The sequence below is a fragment of the Rhopilema esculentum genome, chromosome 9 (genome assembly GCF_057945365.1).
Source record: "Rhopilema esculentum isolate cy_ngs chromosome 9, ASM5794536v1, whole genome shotgun sequence".
Taxonomy (NCBI): domain Eukaryota; kingdom Metazoa; phylum Cnidaria; class Scyphozoa; order Rhizostomeae; family Rhizostomatidae; genus Rhopilema; species Rhopilema esculentum.
In genome coordinates this window covers 10,541,673-10,557,263 of record NC_142823.1, presented here as the reverse complement: position 1 = coordinate 10,557,263, position 15,591 = coordinate 10,541,673, and the positions used below count along the sequence as shown (strand labels likewise).

Sequence of the window (15,591 nt, the reverse complement as noted above, 5' to 3'; positions counted from 1 at the left end):
CCTCAAAGCAGAGGTGCCATTGAATATAGAATTACCCTTTAGCACAACTTTTGTGCTTTACTTAAAACATTTCACCTCTCTCTCTTTCCAGTTTTAATTGGATGTATCTATAATTTAAATGCATACTCATAAACTATCAACTATCAAGGAGAAGGGGGTAAGATGCTCCAGCATACAAGGCCCATGGAGCATATTTCAGATTGAGGGGGCTAAAACCTTGTTGGGGGGCTAAACATGCTAAAAAACCAAGATCAAGGCATTTTTGTATAGTTTGAGGTACATTTTGGAAATTATTGGAGGATGGGGGTAAAGCCCCCCTAGCCCCCCTTCTGAGGTTCCTGTCATCATATCTTTGATTTTTGTTTTTTGTAACTGGACACTTTTCAGATTTTATAAATACTAAGGACTGCACTAGTTGCCATTTACAAGAAGTGGACAATTATTTAATTGTACCCACATCATTAACAACTGTATATAAAATGTGAAAAAATTAAATTGTCTTTTACATATAGCATGAGGAAGAAGATTATTATGATGAGGCATGCATGGATGACACAGAAGACATTAACATGGAGGATATGGATTACCATAAATTAGAAACTTCAGCTCTTTTAGACCAGGCTACAGTGGCGGTAGGTGCCACCTCCGGGCGGAGAAATTCAAATTGATATTTTCAGGTAGCTATTGGTCTGGTTACTTGGAAAAGTGATGGTGAACGGGGAATCGTTGGGGTTTGTGGGGTAAATACGGGGGTTAAAGTTCGTCATATTAGCATATTACCTCTGCGGAGGAGCCACTGTTTTGTTAACGACTTCAGAGCATGACAAGGGCTTGTTATCATAAAAAAGTAATCTAGAGGGAGTCTTTTAGAGCCTCTTCTTTAAATTCCACATATTGCTACAATTAGTGTCGTCACATGACCAATTTTTACCCCTTACCATATTTGGAAGGTGAGCCTTTTCTAACAGAATACCTGAAATTTTTTTTGTTTAATACTCTTAAATGTTACAATAATGTACAAATCAGCAAGATTATTCTACAACCGAACTGTTGTTGATAGATACCCTGAATAACTTTGAGTTAATGACTGTTTTTAACTATGTATAGAATAATGGTTGCGAAGACATGATAATTTATTAGGTCCGTTTGATTTCATGCGCATTTGGTTATTACGTGATGACTCCACATCTCCTTCAGATGCTGGGCAACTTTTTTCGCAATTCATCGCTTTGAAAATATTTGTACAAATAGTAACACAAATATGTAACGCAATGAACTCAATAAATCACTGAAATACTTAGCAGAACAAAAAGACCTGTGTGCATCATTACCAAGAAAGAATTGTTTTGCTCTAAGCGTCATTTTCTTTATTTAAGTTGTTATTTTCGCTCTGAAAATTGTATACTCTGTGTACCTTTAAAGTATTGAGGAGGTCCTGTTTTATTTATATTTTTAAACATGCAAGGCCTAAGCTGTATTGTTCATTACTCGAGCAAAGATTGTCTGTACAGTAATATTAAAGATTTGTCTGACATAAATAAAGAAAAAATTGCAAAGGCTACTCGTTTACGACTTGGTGGCAAAAATCTCCACGAAGAACAATGCAGCTCCATTCCTGACGAGGTTGATCCAAATAAGCACGGAGTTCACTTAGAACCTTGTTATAAAAAATTTACAAAGATCCTGTCCCGTGAGAAATTCCTCGCAGAAACTAGCACTGAAGCTATTCAGCGTCCACAAACACTAAAGACTGCAGCTACTCAGAGACCAGATGTTTATCCCCAGGTGTGTAATTTTTGCCAAAAGTACCGGGTAAAGAGGCAACAGAAACATCATGTACCAATAACGATCACGACAAAGCAGGCCGAACTAACGTGAAAGAAGATGTCGAAGCCAATACCGATCAGAACATTTATTATGAAATTAAAGATGTTGATCTCATAGCTAAAGAATTTAAACACCATGAATTCTGCTACAAAGAGTTTACAAGGAAAAAGAAGCGCTTTAACTCGGCATCCATCGAAAAAAGTTGTTGTATGCTCTCCATCCTCAGACATCGACATCTTGGTAATTTTATTAAGTATTATTAAAGAGCAAAGTCAAGTATATCTCGATTTTGGAGTTGGTTTGAAAAGAAAAGGACTATTTTTGTCTGATATTGAGATGGAAGATGGGTTGAAGAAATGCCTGATAGGCTTTCATGCATTCACGGGGAATAACTATGTGTCTTTTTTTTCCGCAAAGGGAAATCAGAATGTTGGGAGGTTGTCCAGAAGAACAACAGATTTGTTAACACATTTTCCCTACTTGGGCAGGTATGGGAACTTGATGAGCAAATATTTGTTAACCTTGAAGAATATGTTTGCCATTTATATGGATATCGGCAAAAAATGTCAATGATGTGAGGAAAAAATTATTTGGCAAGAAGTATGTAAGGCAAGGCAAAGCCATAGACATTTCACTCTTGCCTCCATGCCAATCATCACTGAGGCTACACATATTGCGATCAAACATCATTGCAAAGATTTGGAAGTCATCGGGTGAAAGGTCCATAAATTTGACAGATCTTTCTACTTCGTGACCTTCGGAGATGATAAAGAAAGTGAAAATGAAACCTAAAATGGATAAACAATGACAAATGCAGGTATCTTTGCCTTAACTTGCATCTTTTAACATTCAAGAGTATCAAACAAAAGAATACGTGGTACAAAAAAAGAACAAAGGTATTCTGTTAAAAAAGCTCACCTTCCAAATATGGTAAGGGGTAAAAATTGGTCACGTGACTACTCTTATTGTAGCAATATGTCGGAATTTAATGAAGAGGCTCTAAAAGACTCCCTCTAGATCATTTTTTATGATAACAAGCACTTTCACTTATCTGAAGTCGTAAACAAAACAGTGGCTCCTCCGCAGAGGTAATATGCTAATATGACGAACTTTAACCCCCGTATTTACCCCATAAACCCCAACAATTTCCCGTTCACCATCATTTTTCCAAGTAACCAGACCCATAGCTACCTGAAAATATCCATTTGAATTTCTCCGCCCTGAGGTGGTACCTACCGCCACTGTAGCCTGGTCTATTTCTACAGATGATGAGAATGATGAGGATGTTGATGATTCTGATGACGATAAAGAGTTTGATGAATCAAAAAATAACATAGTTTGGTAAGTAGATTAACTTCCCAAGATTCACTTTTCTTTCAGTTTACATCTAATTTTTAATTTATCATATCAGCATATTATCAAATACAATGAACTACAATTCTTGTCTAAAAACAGGGTAAAAGGTAGTTTTATGATATTTTTATTCTAGGGTTGACAGTGACACAGGGCCTGTGGATGAACCAAAATTTGTTGTTTTCTACAGCATGCTTGTGCAAATATTCAGCCTATACTGTTTTAATTGCAAACATGAACAACCAAAAGTTCAAATGCTGGCAAAAGGCTCAATGGTAACAGTTGTGCAGGACTGTCTTACCTGTGGCAAGGTTTACAAATGGCACAGCCAACCATTTATTTTTGGGAAGTATCCTGCGGGAAATGTGATGATGAGCTTTGGTATTCTAATGTCTGGAGTTCAAATACTTCTTGCTTTCAAGCATATGGGTTTATCTGCCATTTCTCATCTGGACATACTTTTACCATCAGAGCAAGTTGCTGTTTCCTTCTGTTATCCTGCAATAGAAAAAGTACCAAAGTGATCTGATCAAAAGATTGCAAAATCTCAACGACGTGACATGGTCAGGTGATGGACGATTTGATTCCATGGGACATAATGCCAAATATGGAACGTATACTATGTTTTGCAATAGCATCTCAAAATTGGTCCATTTTGAACTGTTACAGGTTTGTACAAACCAGCCATTGTCACTCTACCTCTAGTTTTTCTTCTAAAATGCTTTAATTGAGTAGTTAAATGAAAACTCTAAGAATGACAGTAAACATTTGGCAAATGATTATTCATTAAAAAAAATTATCTGTGCCACAATTTCAGCCCCATGCATATATATTTCTCATTTGCATCTATTTATATTTTGAATGTGGTATAATGATAAAATTCTAAGATTTAGTTGTCACCACTTTTTAATGAAGTTTATAAGAATAATTAAGTTTGAATCCTATTTAATTCCAGTCAAACCAAGCTGGTAGTAGTAACAACATGGAGCCAGTCGGGGCACAGCGTGCATTCAAGTTTATCAAGGATAACAATTTAAACATATCCATATTTGTCAGTGACCGCCACAGAACCATTGCCAAATGGATTCGTGAATGTGAACCACAAACAACACATTTCTATGATCTTTGGCATGTCTGCAAAGGCATTTCTAAGAAGATTAGAACTGTGGGACAGGAGAAAGGGAACGAAATTTTATTACGTTTGATGAAGGCAATAAAGAAGCACCTGTACTGGTCGGCCACTTCAACACAGCAAGGCTTTGGTAATCTCATTGTCGCAAAGTGGGCGTCATTGATCAGGCACGTTGCCGACAAGCATGATAATCATCCTAATGAAATTTACAAGGAATGTGCTCATGATGAACTAGAGGCACGGGATTGGATTTATGTTGGTATGTTTATATATTAATCTTTTTTGAAAACATTTCTTTTTTGAAAGGGTTCTTCGAATGTTTGATTTTAATTAAAAGAACTTCTAAGTGTTTTATGCACACACTAGTTAATCATATTGCAAATAAATGAAATTTAGACAACATTTACCAAATGTTTTCTAATTCTCCACAGGAACTCAGCCATATGATCGTCTGAAAACAATCATTCTGAACCATCAAGTAATTGAGGATGTACGCAAACTTTCAAGTGATGCACAAACAAGCTGTCTGGAAGCATTCCATTCCCTCTTGAACCAATGGCACCCAAAAATGACACACTTTTCTCGGCTTGGTACAAAGTGCAGGTATAAATGAAATATGTCAACTATTCCTCATAAATTTCAAAGTCTCTATCAATTTTTTCATTTTCATTGTCATTCAAGGAAAAAATCACAAGAATGTCACTTTTGAATAATCTACCTAAAAACAGAGCTGGATATTTGAACATATTTGGAAAAATTGTTCATCTGTGTATTCTTCTATTCCTTCATATGTATTTACTTTTGAGTCATATGATTCTTTGAATATCAGTGAAATATCTAATTTGATAGCTTGTCATTTGTCATTTCAGGCATATTCTTGCCATTTGTCATTTCAATGAGAATGTTTTGAGACAGCAAAACCAATTGCAAGATGGTTCACTTCAATACAATGTTGTGTACCCAAAATTCAAGCTTGGAGAAGAAGTAGTTAAAGAAGTAGCTGTTCTACCAACATATAGTAAGCAGAACATTGGGAAATTGTGATCATTGTATTTCTAATTGTTGAATGTCTAATTGTCTCAAACTGTATGTATTCTGTAATATAATATCATACATATATACTCCTTTACATGACAGGATATGTGTGTGATATCAAGAATACAATGCTCTCCAGCACATTGAAAGAAATGAAATACATCTTTGACCTAAGCAAAGAACATGAGCCTGAACCGTTAGACAGGCAATTTGAAAGGAAAAAATCAAAGGCAGAAGCTATCAGACACCACCTTCAAAGAAAACAGACAGCAACGACACTTTTCCCAGATGGTATAGAAATTGTTTTTACCAAATCTGATTGTATTGATACCAGTGTTCATTTTTATAGGAATTGAATAGATAACATGCAATAAACATACAGTAAATATAGTTTAGCGTGTTGCATGTCCATGAATAATAACAAAAAATATATATAATTAAACAACAACTTTGTACATTTGAAAGTTAAATATTATCGTGACATTTGGAGCATAACTCTTTATAGGGGTAATAAACATAGAACCTTGCATAGTAGCCTAGAAAACATGGATGCAATAATTTTAACAATATGTTTACAGCAAACCAGCAATACAAACTTAAAGAGGATGAGCAGCAACAGATGAATAGCAAAAGGAACACTGCACACGCACTTGTCGCAAATGTCATCAACCCATGAAGGGTCATCCACGAGGAAAATGTCCTTCACCTGCTTTATCTTGATAACCTGTTTGCTTGTTTGATTTTGGTATGCTTATACACTCAGATTTGAACATAGTGAAAAAAGTTTACGAAAACCATATCATTTCTACCTTTCAAATAGATGTTCTAATTATTAGTTCCCTTTTGTGGAAAAGAAACCTTAAACTTCCTTTACCAAGTTAAAATTTTTCAAAGAATAACAGCTGACTTTTTTCAATATTATATTCAAACCCGTTCCAGAGATGACATGTAACCTTTGGATTGATTTGTTGGATATCGCGATCTTAAATCATTGTAAATGCATGCAGGCAATGGGCGAATGTTGCTCCATCCTAGGTAACCAAACAGGTATCTTGCAACCCATCTGTAGCCAACAGCCCTCATGAACCTAAAATGAAATTCTGTATTAATTAAGTGAACCTGGGTTTGATTCTAACCCCCATTGAGTTTAATAACTTGCGAAATCTTACTATTCGAGTTTGCCTAAAGAAGTTTTTAGAAACTGCAATAGCCTGATAAGTTGTGATCCTTTATTGTGTTTGCTAATAATTTGACAGTGATTTGATGGTATTATTTGTAATATGAAATAAATTTATCCTTACCCCTTACCTTACCCCTGGTTGAAATGTGAATAAAAATGGTGAAACTGGTTATTACCCATTCTCGCTCTGATCGGCTCTTTTCTTGTATTTTTTCCCGTCTCTCCCCTTGAGTAACAGGCTCACATTTGTCAGAACCACATTACATGTAATTGACTTTTCTTGTATTATCGGCTCTTTTCTTGTATTTTTTCCCGTCTCTCCCCTTGAGTAACAGGCTCACATTTGTCAGAACCACATTACATGCCCTCAAACGCTGTGATACATCGGGTGTGTCTTCTGCAATGCCCACCAGTTTCTCGATCGCCTCTTGGACTTCCCGGCAACATCGGTATTCCAACGAACCAGTTAATAAGTCGATATGACATTCTCCACAACGGCACCTACCAGTTGTAATAAAAACAGGACTATTTTGTTGTTGTTAACTAAGAAAAACGCTTTTGCATCACCAGAAAACTCGCGAACGAAACCAAATCAACAGAACTGACGCCACCCAAACAGATTGAAGAATCTCCCTCTGCTGCCCGTATGTGCCATAAGTTAAATTGGAAACGAAAATATAAAGCCAAAACTTACCATTCTTCAACAAAATGACGGCCTTCGTAACGAGCTGCCAACGTCTCACGAGAAAGACCATCTTTGTCATCCCTGTTGTCTTGTTGTCCTCCCCCTGGCCTAGCCAACGGCTCGCCTTGATAAGGAGCAGCAGCCCCCAGAAGAACAACCCCGTAATTCTCTTCATCCGAGGTTTCCGAAGAAATACCCACTGTCGAAATACTTTCATGGTCACTAGTATTACTTTCTGACATCTTTTTGGTGGAAATACTTTATATACGAAAAAAACCGGCACCTTTTCCACCAGACCGGTCAGAATTTATCAGTGGTTTGTATATGAAGTTAATCGAGGTGATCATAATTGTGACGTCACACATGGCGCGTTTTTTTTTCGCACGACCTGCCCACTTTCAAAGGGCAATAAAATCCATAAGAAAAATAAAAAGGTCGACGAGAAAGATACCATTGCACTCAGAAAATACTGAATTTTCAGAAAATCAAATAAAATCTGGGTCGATTTTTTCATTGCAGTAGCCCTTTAAATAGAGCTAGTAGAAATTTAGAGATTATAAAAATTTTGTTAAAAGAACTGCTTGAAATTATACTTTAGTTGACGGTATTCCTTCTCAACGAGAACAGGCAACTAACCCTATGCTTGCTAGTAAACAAAGAGTGAACTAGGGCTTAGTTTTCTCCTAGCTTGAAAATACTTCGAAACTTCATTCTGGATCTGAGATCAAAATATCCACAAGTTTCATTCTTCGAAGATGTCTCCTGGCATACTGCTCTATGTATGTGTAGAAAAGCCAGGAAATTCAGCCTATCTTGACTCATAGTGCTCCTTAAGTACGTTTTTACAAATATCGAGCTTTGAATTTCAATTGAATTTCCTGCACATCATTCATGTCAATATCCCTCATTAAACACCTGGGATATTTTACTTGTTTGGTTTCAATTATGTCTTCCACAATTTTTAGCCATTTTGAGCTAATTTCTGGCGGAAGTTCATCATCCCACTTTATCTTTAATTCGCAAATATTTTGAAAGATTTCCTTCAACGGAACAACGACTGGCAATAACATACCGAGAGGGTCGTAAAATGGGGTGGTAGTGCTAAGTACAACACGTTTAGTTACGCGTTTGCTTAATGACGTAGTGATAAGGTTCGAAAAAGTTGCTTCTAAGTTGTCTTCATTTAAGTGCCACGTTAATCCCAAAACTTTTACGTTTTCTTCACTGCAAATTATGTTGCGAATTTGCTTTCTTTTTCGAGTTTCTGTTTTTCGGCTTCTTTGATGCGAGATATTAGCAATTTGTTATTAGAAGCCCATTTGCGCATGTTAAAGCCTCCTTCTGCGAAAATTGTTTTGAGTTTTCGACATAGTTCAAAACACTGTTCTTCAGAATTTTGTGAAGATGCAAAATCGTGGATGTATAAGGAATTTTTGACTGTCGAAATAAACTCAAGATACATTTGACGATATTTGTTCAAATGGTGTCCAATTGTGGCATTTAGTACACACAGAGATCCTGTTAGGCCAAATACAAGCCGCGTAAATCGAAATGTTTTTACTGTTGGATTATCTACAAAAACATCGTCATACCGAAGGAAGTGGAGATACTCTCCATGACTAGGGTGGATAATGATATTTAGGAAGGCTTTCTCTAAATCTCCAATTAAGGCTGCCTTTTGTGAGCAAAATTGCAATAAGATGTCGAAAACCAAGGGCACTAAATTTGGCCCAGAATCAAATGTTCGTTCAAGCTAGTCTCGTTTTTACTTTTACTGCTCGCATCATAAACAACTTGCAATTTTGCTGTTGGCCGATCAGGGCTAATAACATCTCTATGCGGGTTATAATAAACATTTCCTGCATTAGATTTGTCAATGTGAGAAACTTGTTCAATGATACCTGCATTTAATTGGTCTTGAATTACGTTATTAGAATCTTGCAAAGTCTCAGGATTTCTTTTCAAACGATTCAATAATGAATTTAAACGTTTCTGAGCAATATCGTAATTATCAGAGATGGACGAATGTTCGTCTTTGAATGGCAATTGACATTCATATTTGCCTGCTTCGTTATCAAATTCAATGTTATCTTTAAGAGGATTAACTTCATCATTAGTTGTGAGGGGTCTTATTTTTGATCCCCAATGTTTCGTAATCCCAAAATTTGTGAAGGGGGTCGTGAATTTCTTCTTGCTAAGTATCAACTAAAGTAGCACCAATTTTCAAAGTATGTGCTATGATAACGTATGAAGAGTGTTCATTTGTTGTCTGCAATATTATGGGACCGTTTAGAACATAACCAAAGCGAGTCAAGGTGGCAACAGGACCCAGGCCATGTACAACATGGTCAACCAAGAGACTCCAGATGTGATAGGCTCCAATAAGAACATCAATTTCTAAATTTTCAGCCTTACCCCCATCGGCTTATGGTAAGTTTCTTAAATGGGGAGAATTCCAATGAGCAAAATCAATCGCTTGACCAGAAATTGGACTGCAAATAACGTCTACTATGTATGAGTTTATAAAAGATTGTCCGCACCTCTTACAGCCAATTGTAGAATATTACAATATTTAAGTGTACCTTGTTCACTGCCAAATTCCTTAATGAGAATTTTATCGTTCAATTTGGTGTATGGTAACTGCAATTTTTCCCTTAAACGTTTTGTTATGTATGATTTTTGGGAACACAAGTCCAAAATGATACGGACATTACATGATTGATAGTCATCATCAACCCTATGGACAGTTTCTTTTGCTGTTTGTAATAATACAGATACATTGTTGTCATCACGAGTTGTGAGTAGAGATGTACTTACAGGTGGTTGCTGAGCAACCTTTGCAGACTGTTGTTGTGTTGATGGATACTGTGTGACTGCTTGAGGGTGGCTGTCCGGTTGAGATCCGCATATTGAGACATGATGTTTTCCTCTGCAGATGTAGCATTTCGATCTGCTGTTGCATTGTTTACTAATGTGTCCTCCTCTGAGACAAATAAAACAACACCGTTTTTCCTTAAAAATTTGTTTCCTAACGTTTGGGTTGGTGACCTTAGTGCAACTAGATGAAAAATGTTGTTGACAGCAAAATAAACACGTTGGTACCCTTTGACCATCTTGATTCACCATTAATGTAGCTGTAGTTGCTGGTGCTTCTTTGTACATTCCATTTCTTGACTTTTTGTGTCTTTTTATTCAAAATGGGTGCAAAGGCGCATTTTTCTCGCAATGCGAGCTCTTTGCCAAAGTTTTCGAGCACACCAGTTGAATCCTATTCCTCTCAAAGATTTCTGCTTATTATGATCTGCAATTCGCTAGGAACTTTCACCATGATAATGGGAGTTAAGATTGTTCCATAGTTGTCTTCTGTCACGCCCACTCCTCTCAAGCTTCGTACCGTTGCTTCTGTCTTATCAAATAGACAGCAAAGTTTATGCAAATCATTGCTTGATTCTATGGTTGGCAAGCCTATCAATGTCTCAACGTATGTAGATATGATAATTTGCTTATTTCCATAGCTTTTATGCAGAAGTTCTAATGCTTGGTTGTAGTTTCTATTTGATATTGGCAAACCTGCAATGGTTTCTGCTGCGTTTCCTTTCATTGCTTGTTGCAAGTACTTAAATTTATCAATGTCTGCAAGGCTTGAACACTCCTGTATTGTCGATGAAAAGCTTTCCCAAAAGCTTGTCCACTGCGTTATGTCTCCATCAAACGAGGGTAAGCTAAGTTTCGGAAGTTTAACTTTGATGTTATCCATTGAATAACTGCTGCCGAAACTGTAATCTAAATTTCCTTGCAAGTTTGTAGTTGGTTCCGGTTGCGATTTCTCTACAATTGCATTTGCTATAAGGCAAAGAATGTTTTCGACTTCCGATTCCAGTTTACTGCGATCTACAATCTCCTTCTCCACTGAATGACTATCACAACTTTGCAAAATTTCATTATCGATTTCTTCTACAGTAGTACGTTTATGTTCTATAAGGTTTCTTATTGCTTCTAATTTAGGCTTAACCTCAATGTCAATGTTCAGCTCCAGATGGTGGCAATAGCTCCTTTGCTTTGTTGATGTTATTTCTTAGAACCAGGCGATGTCCGTTTCTAGTAACGTTTTCGATGAAGTTCTTTCTCCGCCATTGTCGTTACCTTCCCGGGTCACCAAAATATTGTAATTTATTAGATTGTGATAGATGCGTGCGTTAAACATACACGAAAGTCTCTGATCCTTACATCTCGAAGGAAGACGCGAAGAAAAGATGATGGTTATAAGTTTAAGCCATGATGCTGAAACGAACACGCAAATGAATATATATACTACATAATGCTTTTAACGATGCTAAAACGAACTGACTTATAATTGACTACACCCATCAATCACGGTCTAAGAAGTCATAGGGTGTCCATAACAATTTTCTACACAGCTTGTTGAACATAGAAGCAAGAAGGGATGTTTTAGAAACAGATTTCACTACATCAATATCAGAGGCTTGCAACTTCTTAGCAAGTGGTCTTGTGACATCCAAAGTTCTTGAAACAATTACCAACGTTACGATAAACTGAAAGATACAGTGTTGAAGAACAGTCCAGATGTGTCACATGAAGAATCGGTGTTCTATGATCTGTTGTTGTTGTCTTTGATTTGCTCAAAAGCAGCAGCCATGAAAGGAAACAGCTCAATGAAAATGTCAAGACCATCGATTCGAGAAACCCATCTGGTCCTGCAGATGTCAATTAAATGTTGGTAGTTACTTTCAGGAATTAGCAATCGTACCTGTTCCTTCAAGAGTTTATCAGGTTTTGGGTGTGCACTGAAAAACTATGAAACGATTCGTACATGTGACATCATATTTTTTACCTCTTGAATCTGACATGCAGAGACTACACACAAGTTGAGCAAATGTAAACGGCAGTAAACATAGAGTGCTTTTGGGAATGATTGCTGAATCCTTGCCGCAGTGCCAGATAATTTGCCAGTAATATTACCGCCACCATCATAGCCTTGGCCTCAATAATTATTCATATTGAGTCCAAGACTAGGTATTTTCTCTTTTATCTTTGAAGAAATAGCCTCACCTGAAATACCTTCATCACATGGGGAGCAAATCCAAACAAATCCTCTCGTATGCTTCCATCTTTTTTCGATAAAGCGAATAACAAGGGCCATTTGCTCTGTGTTGCTAATGTTTGCTGCTTCATCAGCTAAAACCAAAAAGAACTGTGCCTCCTTCACCTCTTTCGTCAAAGTTTATGTGATAATCTCACTACAAATGTTTATCAGCTCATTCTGGGTAGTTTTGATCAATATTTGGCATTTCTTGGCGTAAGAGCAAAATGCTGATCAAAAACTTCAATTTGACCGCATTTCTTCAAGAAAGCAAAAATCGCTTGAAGATTGCTTGGGTTATTTAGAGCAGCTTGTAAGTACTCCAGATTGTCTAGGTGACCTCTAAGGGAAATGTTTTGACAACCACATAAAATGACAACCTCAACAATATGAATCACATTCTTCCTGTTCAGCCTTACTTGTTCACTAATTTGTGAGTGCATCATATTGTCTATGGATACTCTCCTGTTTTCCATGCATTCACGAATCTATGTTGCTCTTAAGGTTGTGATTTTATTGAACTGGAACCTAGTACAGTGATCATTAAATCTTACAGTGACCTTGGCCCAATCACTAAATGGTGCTTTAAAAAGACCATTGAGTTTGGAAGAATTATGATTGCTGTCTCCACCAAACAACACGCAAATTATCGCAGAAAGCCCCGTCAAGAGCATCTGGAAAACCAAGCGATTTGAAAGTGTCCAACCATTGATAGCGAAGTCTTGGCTTAGACCCATCGGCTGGAAAAATGAAATTCTGCCCAGGCTTCCAAAAGTTGCACAGAAGATCATATCTAGCATCCTTAGTAGGGATAGACACAGCATTATAATGATATCCAATGCCTTTATCATGAAGTATTCCTGATATTAAAGCTGTTGTTTTTTCCTTTGGCTCCTGTGGGACAATGATATTTCCCATTGGTGCTGAAGCTTGAGATAGTGGTGCAACTTGCGATTTTGATGCAACTTGAGATGGTGGTGCAGATTGAATCACTACAGGTAGCAACAACTGGTCTACAGATTCTCAACGTTCTGCATGGAATGAGCTCATGAATTTTGACTTGTTTCTGCTTCATAGCGACAGGCAGTTGTTGGAACGTTCTTCCACTTATTCTTCTAATTTAGATTCGAGTATAACAACAAATCGACATATGCTCTGAAAGAAGAGGAAAGTGAAAGCTTGGCGTATAACTTGACACAAAAATGACACCAATTCTATAAGCAGAATACCAATTAAGTCTAATCTGGACACCCTTAAATTATACTAAATTTTATTTAAATTTTGCTATAAGAAATTGTCCCATTATCCAATATTAGTTGTTCTGAATGAATTTGACTGTAAAGGTCATGTGCTCGTGTTTCTGATTGGCCTATTTCGATCCACAACTGGGTATATATATTTCTTAGCGTAGAGTTTTCGATCTATGTTCTGACGTTTTAAACTCTGAAGAGTGTCAGACGAAAAGCTTTAGTTTACTAAATGTTTGCTTTTTTCAAAGCTATTTACAAGATCTTGTATTTATATACTACATAATCAGCCCAGTGTCATTCTGTCCAGTGTCATTCGGTCTGTCTGATTAATGCAATACAATCATTTTTTCACGGCAGTAAAATTTCATGCTGTAGAAATGACAAGTTACAAAAGAATGGAATGCCACTTCAAACGGTTTTGTTGTATTAGCCAATTACTAAGGCAGTGTATGCCCTTTAGTCAAATTGATGCCTTTGAAAGTTTCCTTTGCGGTGGTTTTTTCGTGAAAATAGCAGTTTGTTTGTGTGACGTGTCATTCATATCAGTTTCAAAAACTCACCTATGTAATTGTAATCCAAAAAAAGCTGATGGTGCCAATTCAATCAACAAATGCTTCATTTGTGAATAGCTTTTATTATCTCTATGATGAAAGAAGACAAACGGTAGTTTGAAAGACAATTTATGGAGTATTGTAATCGATTATATGATATCCTTTCTCTTTGTATATTCAAAGAGAATCATAATATCATAGTTACACAAAAATTTCCTGAATTCGGAGTAAAGCCCTGTACTTGAAAAAACACTCTAGACTGAGGGGCAAATCACCGGTTGAAACCCTATAGCTCTTTTTGAAAATCCCTAGAAATCATCTTGTTTTTAGGGAAACTGGCAAGCTATTTCAAAAAGTGAATTGCCCCTTGCTTCTAACAACAACAACAATAACAACTGTACCATTTCTACTTCCGAATAACTTTGTAATAAGAAATTAATCTGTTAAATAACATGACCTGCTTACAGGCCAAAGTGAACCCCTATCTCATTGGGTTCTTGAGCGTCCACAATGACAGCATTAAATAGTCAGCTCCCTTAAATGACATACATAACAGACATTAGCAAACATACATGTTTTGTCATCTCTCTTTCAAAAAACTCAAATCCTTGTTGTCAGTTATTTTTCGAAGCCCTGTTACACACAGAACGTTACAAAAGCCCCAATTGAAGAGAGTGCTCTCCAACTGGCTCATGATAGCAGATTCAGAACAATTATAGAGCTGGATTTTCCTTCAGTTGCTCAGTAGTTTGATTGGCTATCCAGCGCTTTCTGGAGCAAATTTTCATCACCTGGAGCGAAATCCAGTAGTCTGATTGGTTTATTTGACCATGACATGTTTCATGTAGAGCAAAATTGTGAACATCTCCTCCACAGTCAATACATTAACAACTCAAGCGACAAAATGTAAACAGGTTTTCCAATGGACCTATCTAGTCCACAAAGGTTGTTTCAGGGAATCAGGAAGTACAAATTTATGACCTATGAAGTGTCAGAGCTAAGTTTAAATCAAATGTCAGAGCTAAGTTTAACCAAGCAGGCACAATGAAAAAAATTGGAAATTTTGCCTGGAGCAGCTGCTCTGTCACCCGTTCCTCTCGTTCTAAATGGGTTGAACCTTCAATTCTAAATTTTGGAACGTGGATTCTATCTGCTAATAAAGGACCGTCTCTGCCATCCGATGATTTAGATTATGGGTTGAATCCACTTATATGCTCCAAATGCTCGTCAGTGTCTCCAGTATATTGTTTTACTCTGTTGCCATGAAAACCGGTGTATTTATGATCTGAAAATGGCGCCGAGTAGGTTTCGCCCTTTTAAACAAAAAATAAAGATTCGCCCAACCACTGGTATTTGTAAGAGCCGAACTTCGACAATGAAATTTTCAGATGTTGCAACGGGAAGGAAACTAGTTGTTCCAAACTTTGGAAATCAGGGAAATGAAATAAACGTCGGTCTATTGAATTCTCAGATTGGG

General features: G+C 36.9%; 2 protein-coding genes across 3 annotated transcripts in view; one reads left to right on the top strand and one right to left on the bottom strand.

Annotated features, from left to right (window-relative positions):
- The window catches only part of LOC135689972 (uncharacterized), a 259,196-nt gene that overhangs the window by 97,964 nt on the left and 145,641 nt on the right, over positions 1-15,591 (bottom strand). The window lies entirely within an intron of this gene.
- On the top strand, positions 3,715-6,717 carry LOC135685027 (uncharacterized). Its single transcript, XM_065200758.2, has 6 exons — positions 3,715-3,849; positions 4,136-4,571; positions 4,744-4,915; positions 5,182-5,330; positions 5,450-5,638; positions 5,926-6,717. Exons 1-6 carry the CDS (start codon positions 3,769-3,771, stop codon positions 6,021-6,023), a joined length of 1,125 nt encoding a protein of 374 aa, XP_065056830.2. The 5' UTR covers positions 3,715-3,768; the 3' UTR covers positions 6,024-6,717.

Coding starts and splice junctions, on each gene's coding strand:
- LOC135685027 (XM_065200758.2), top strand. CDS start 3,769: ATGGGACATAATGCCAAATATGGAACGTATACTATGTTTTGCAATAGC. Junction 4,572..4,743: donor ACGGGATTGGATTTATGTTG/GTATGTTTATAT, acceptor AATTCTCCACAG/GAACTCAGCCATATGATCGT. Junction 5,639..5,925: donor AACGACACTTTTCCCAGATG/GTATAGAAATTG, acceptor ATATGTTTACAG/CAAACCAGCAATACAAACTT.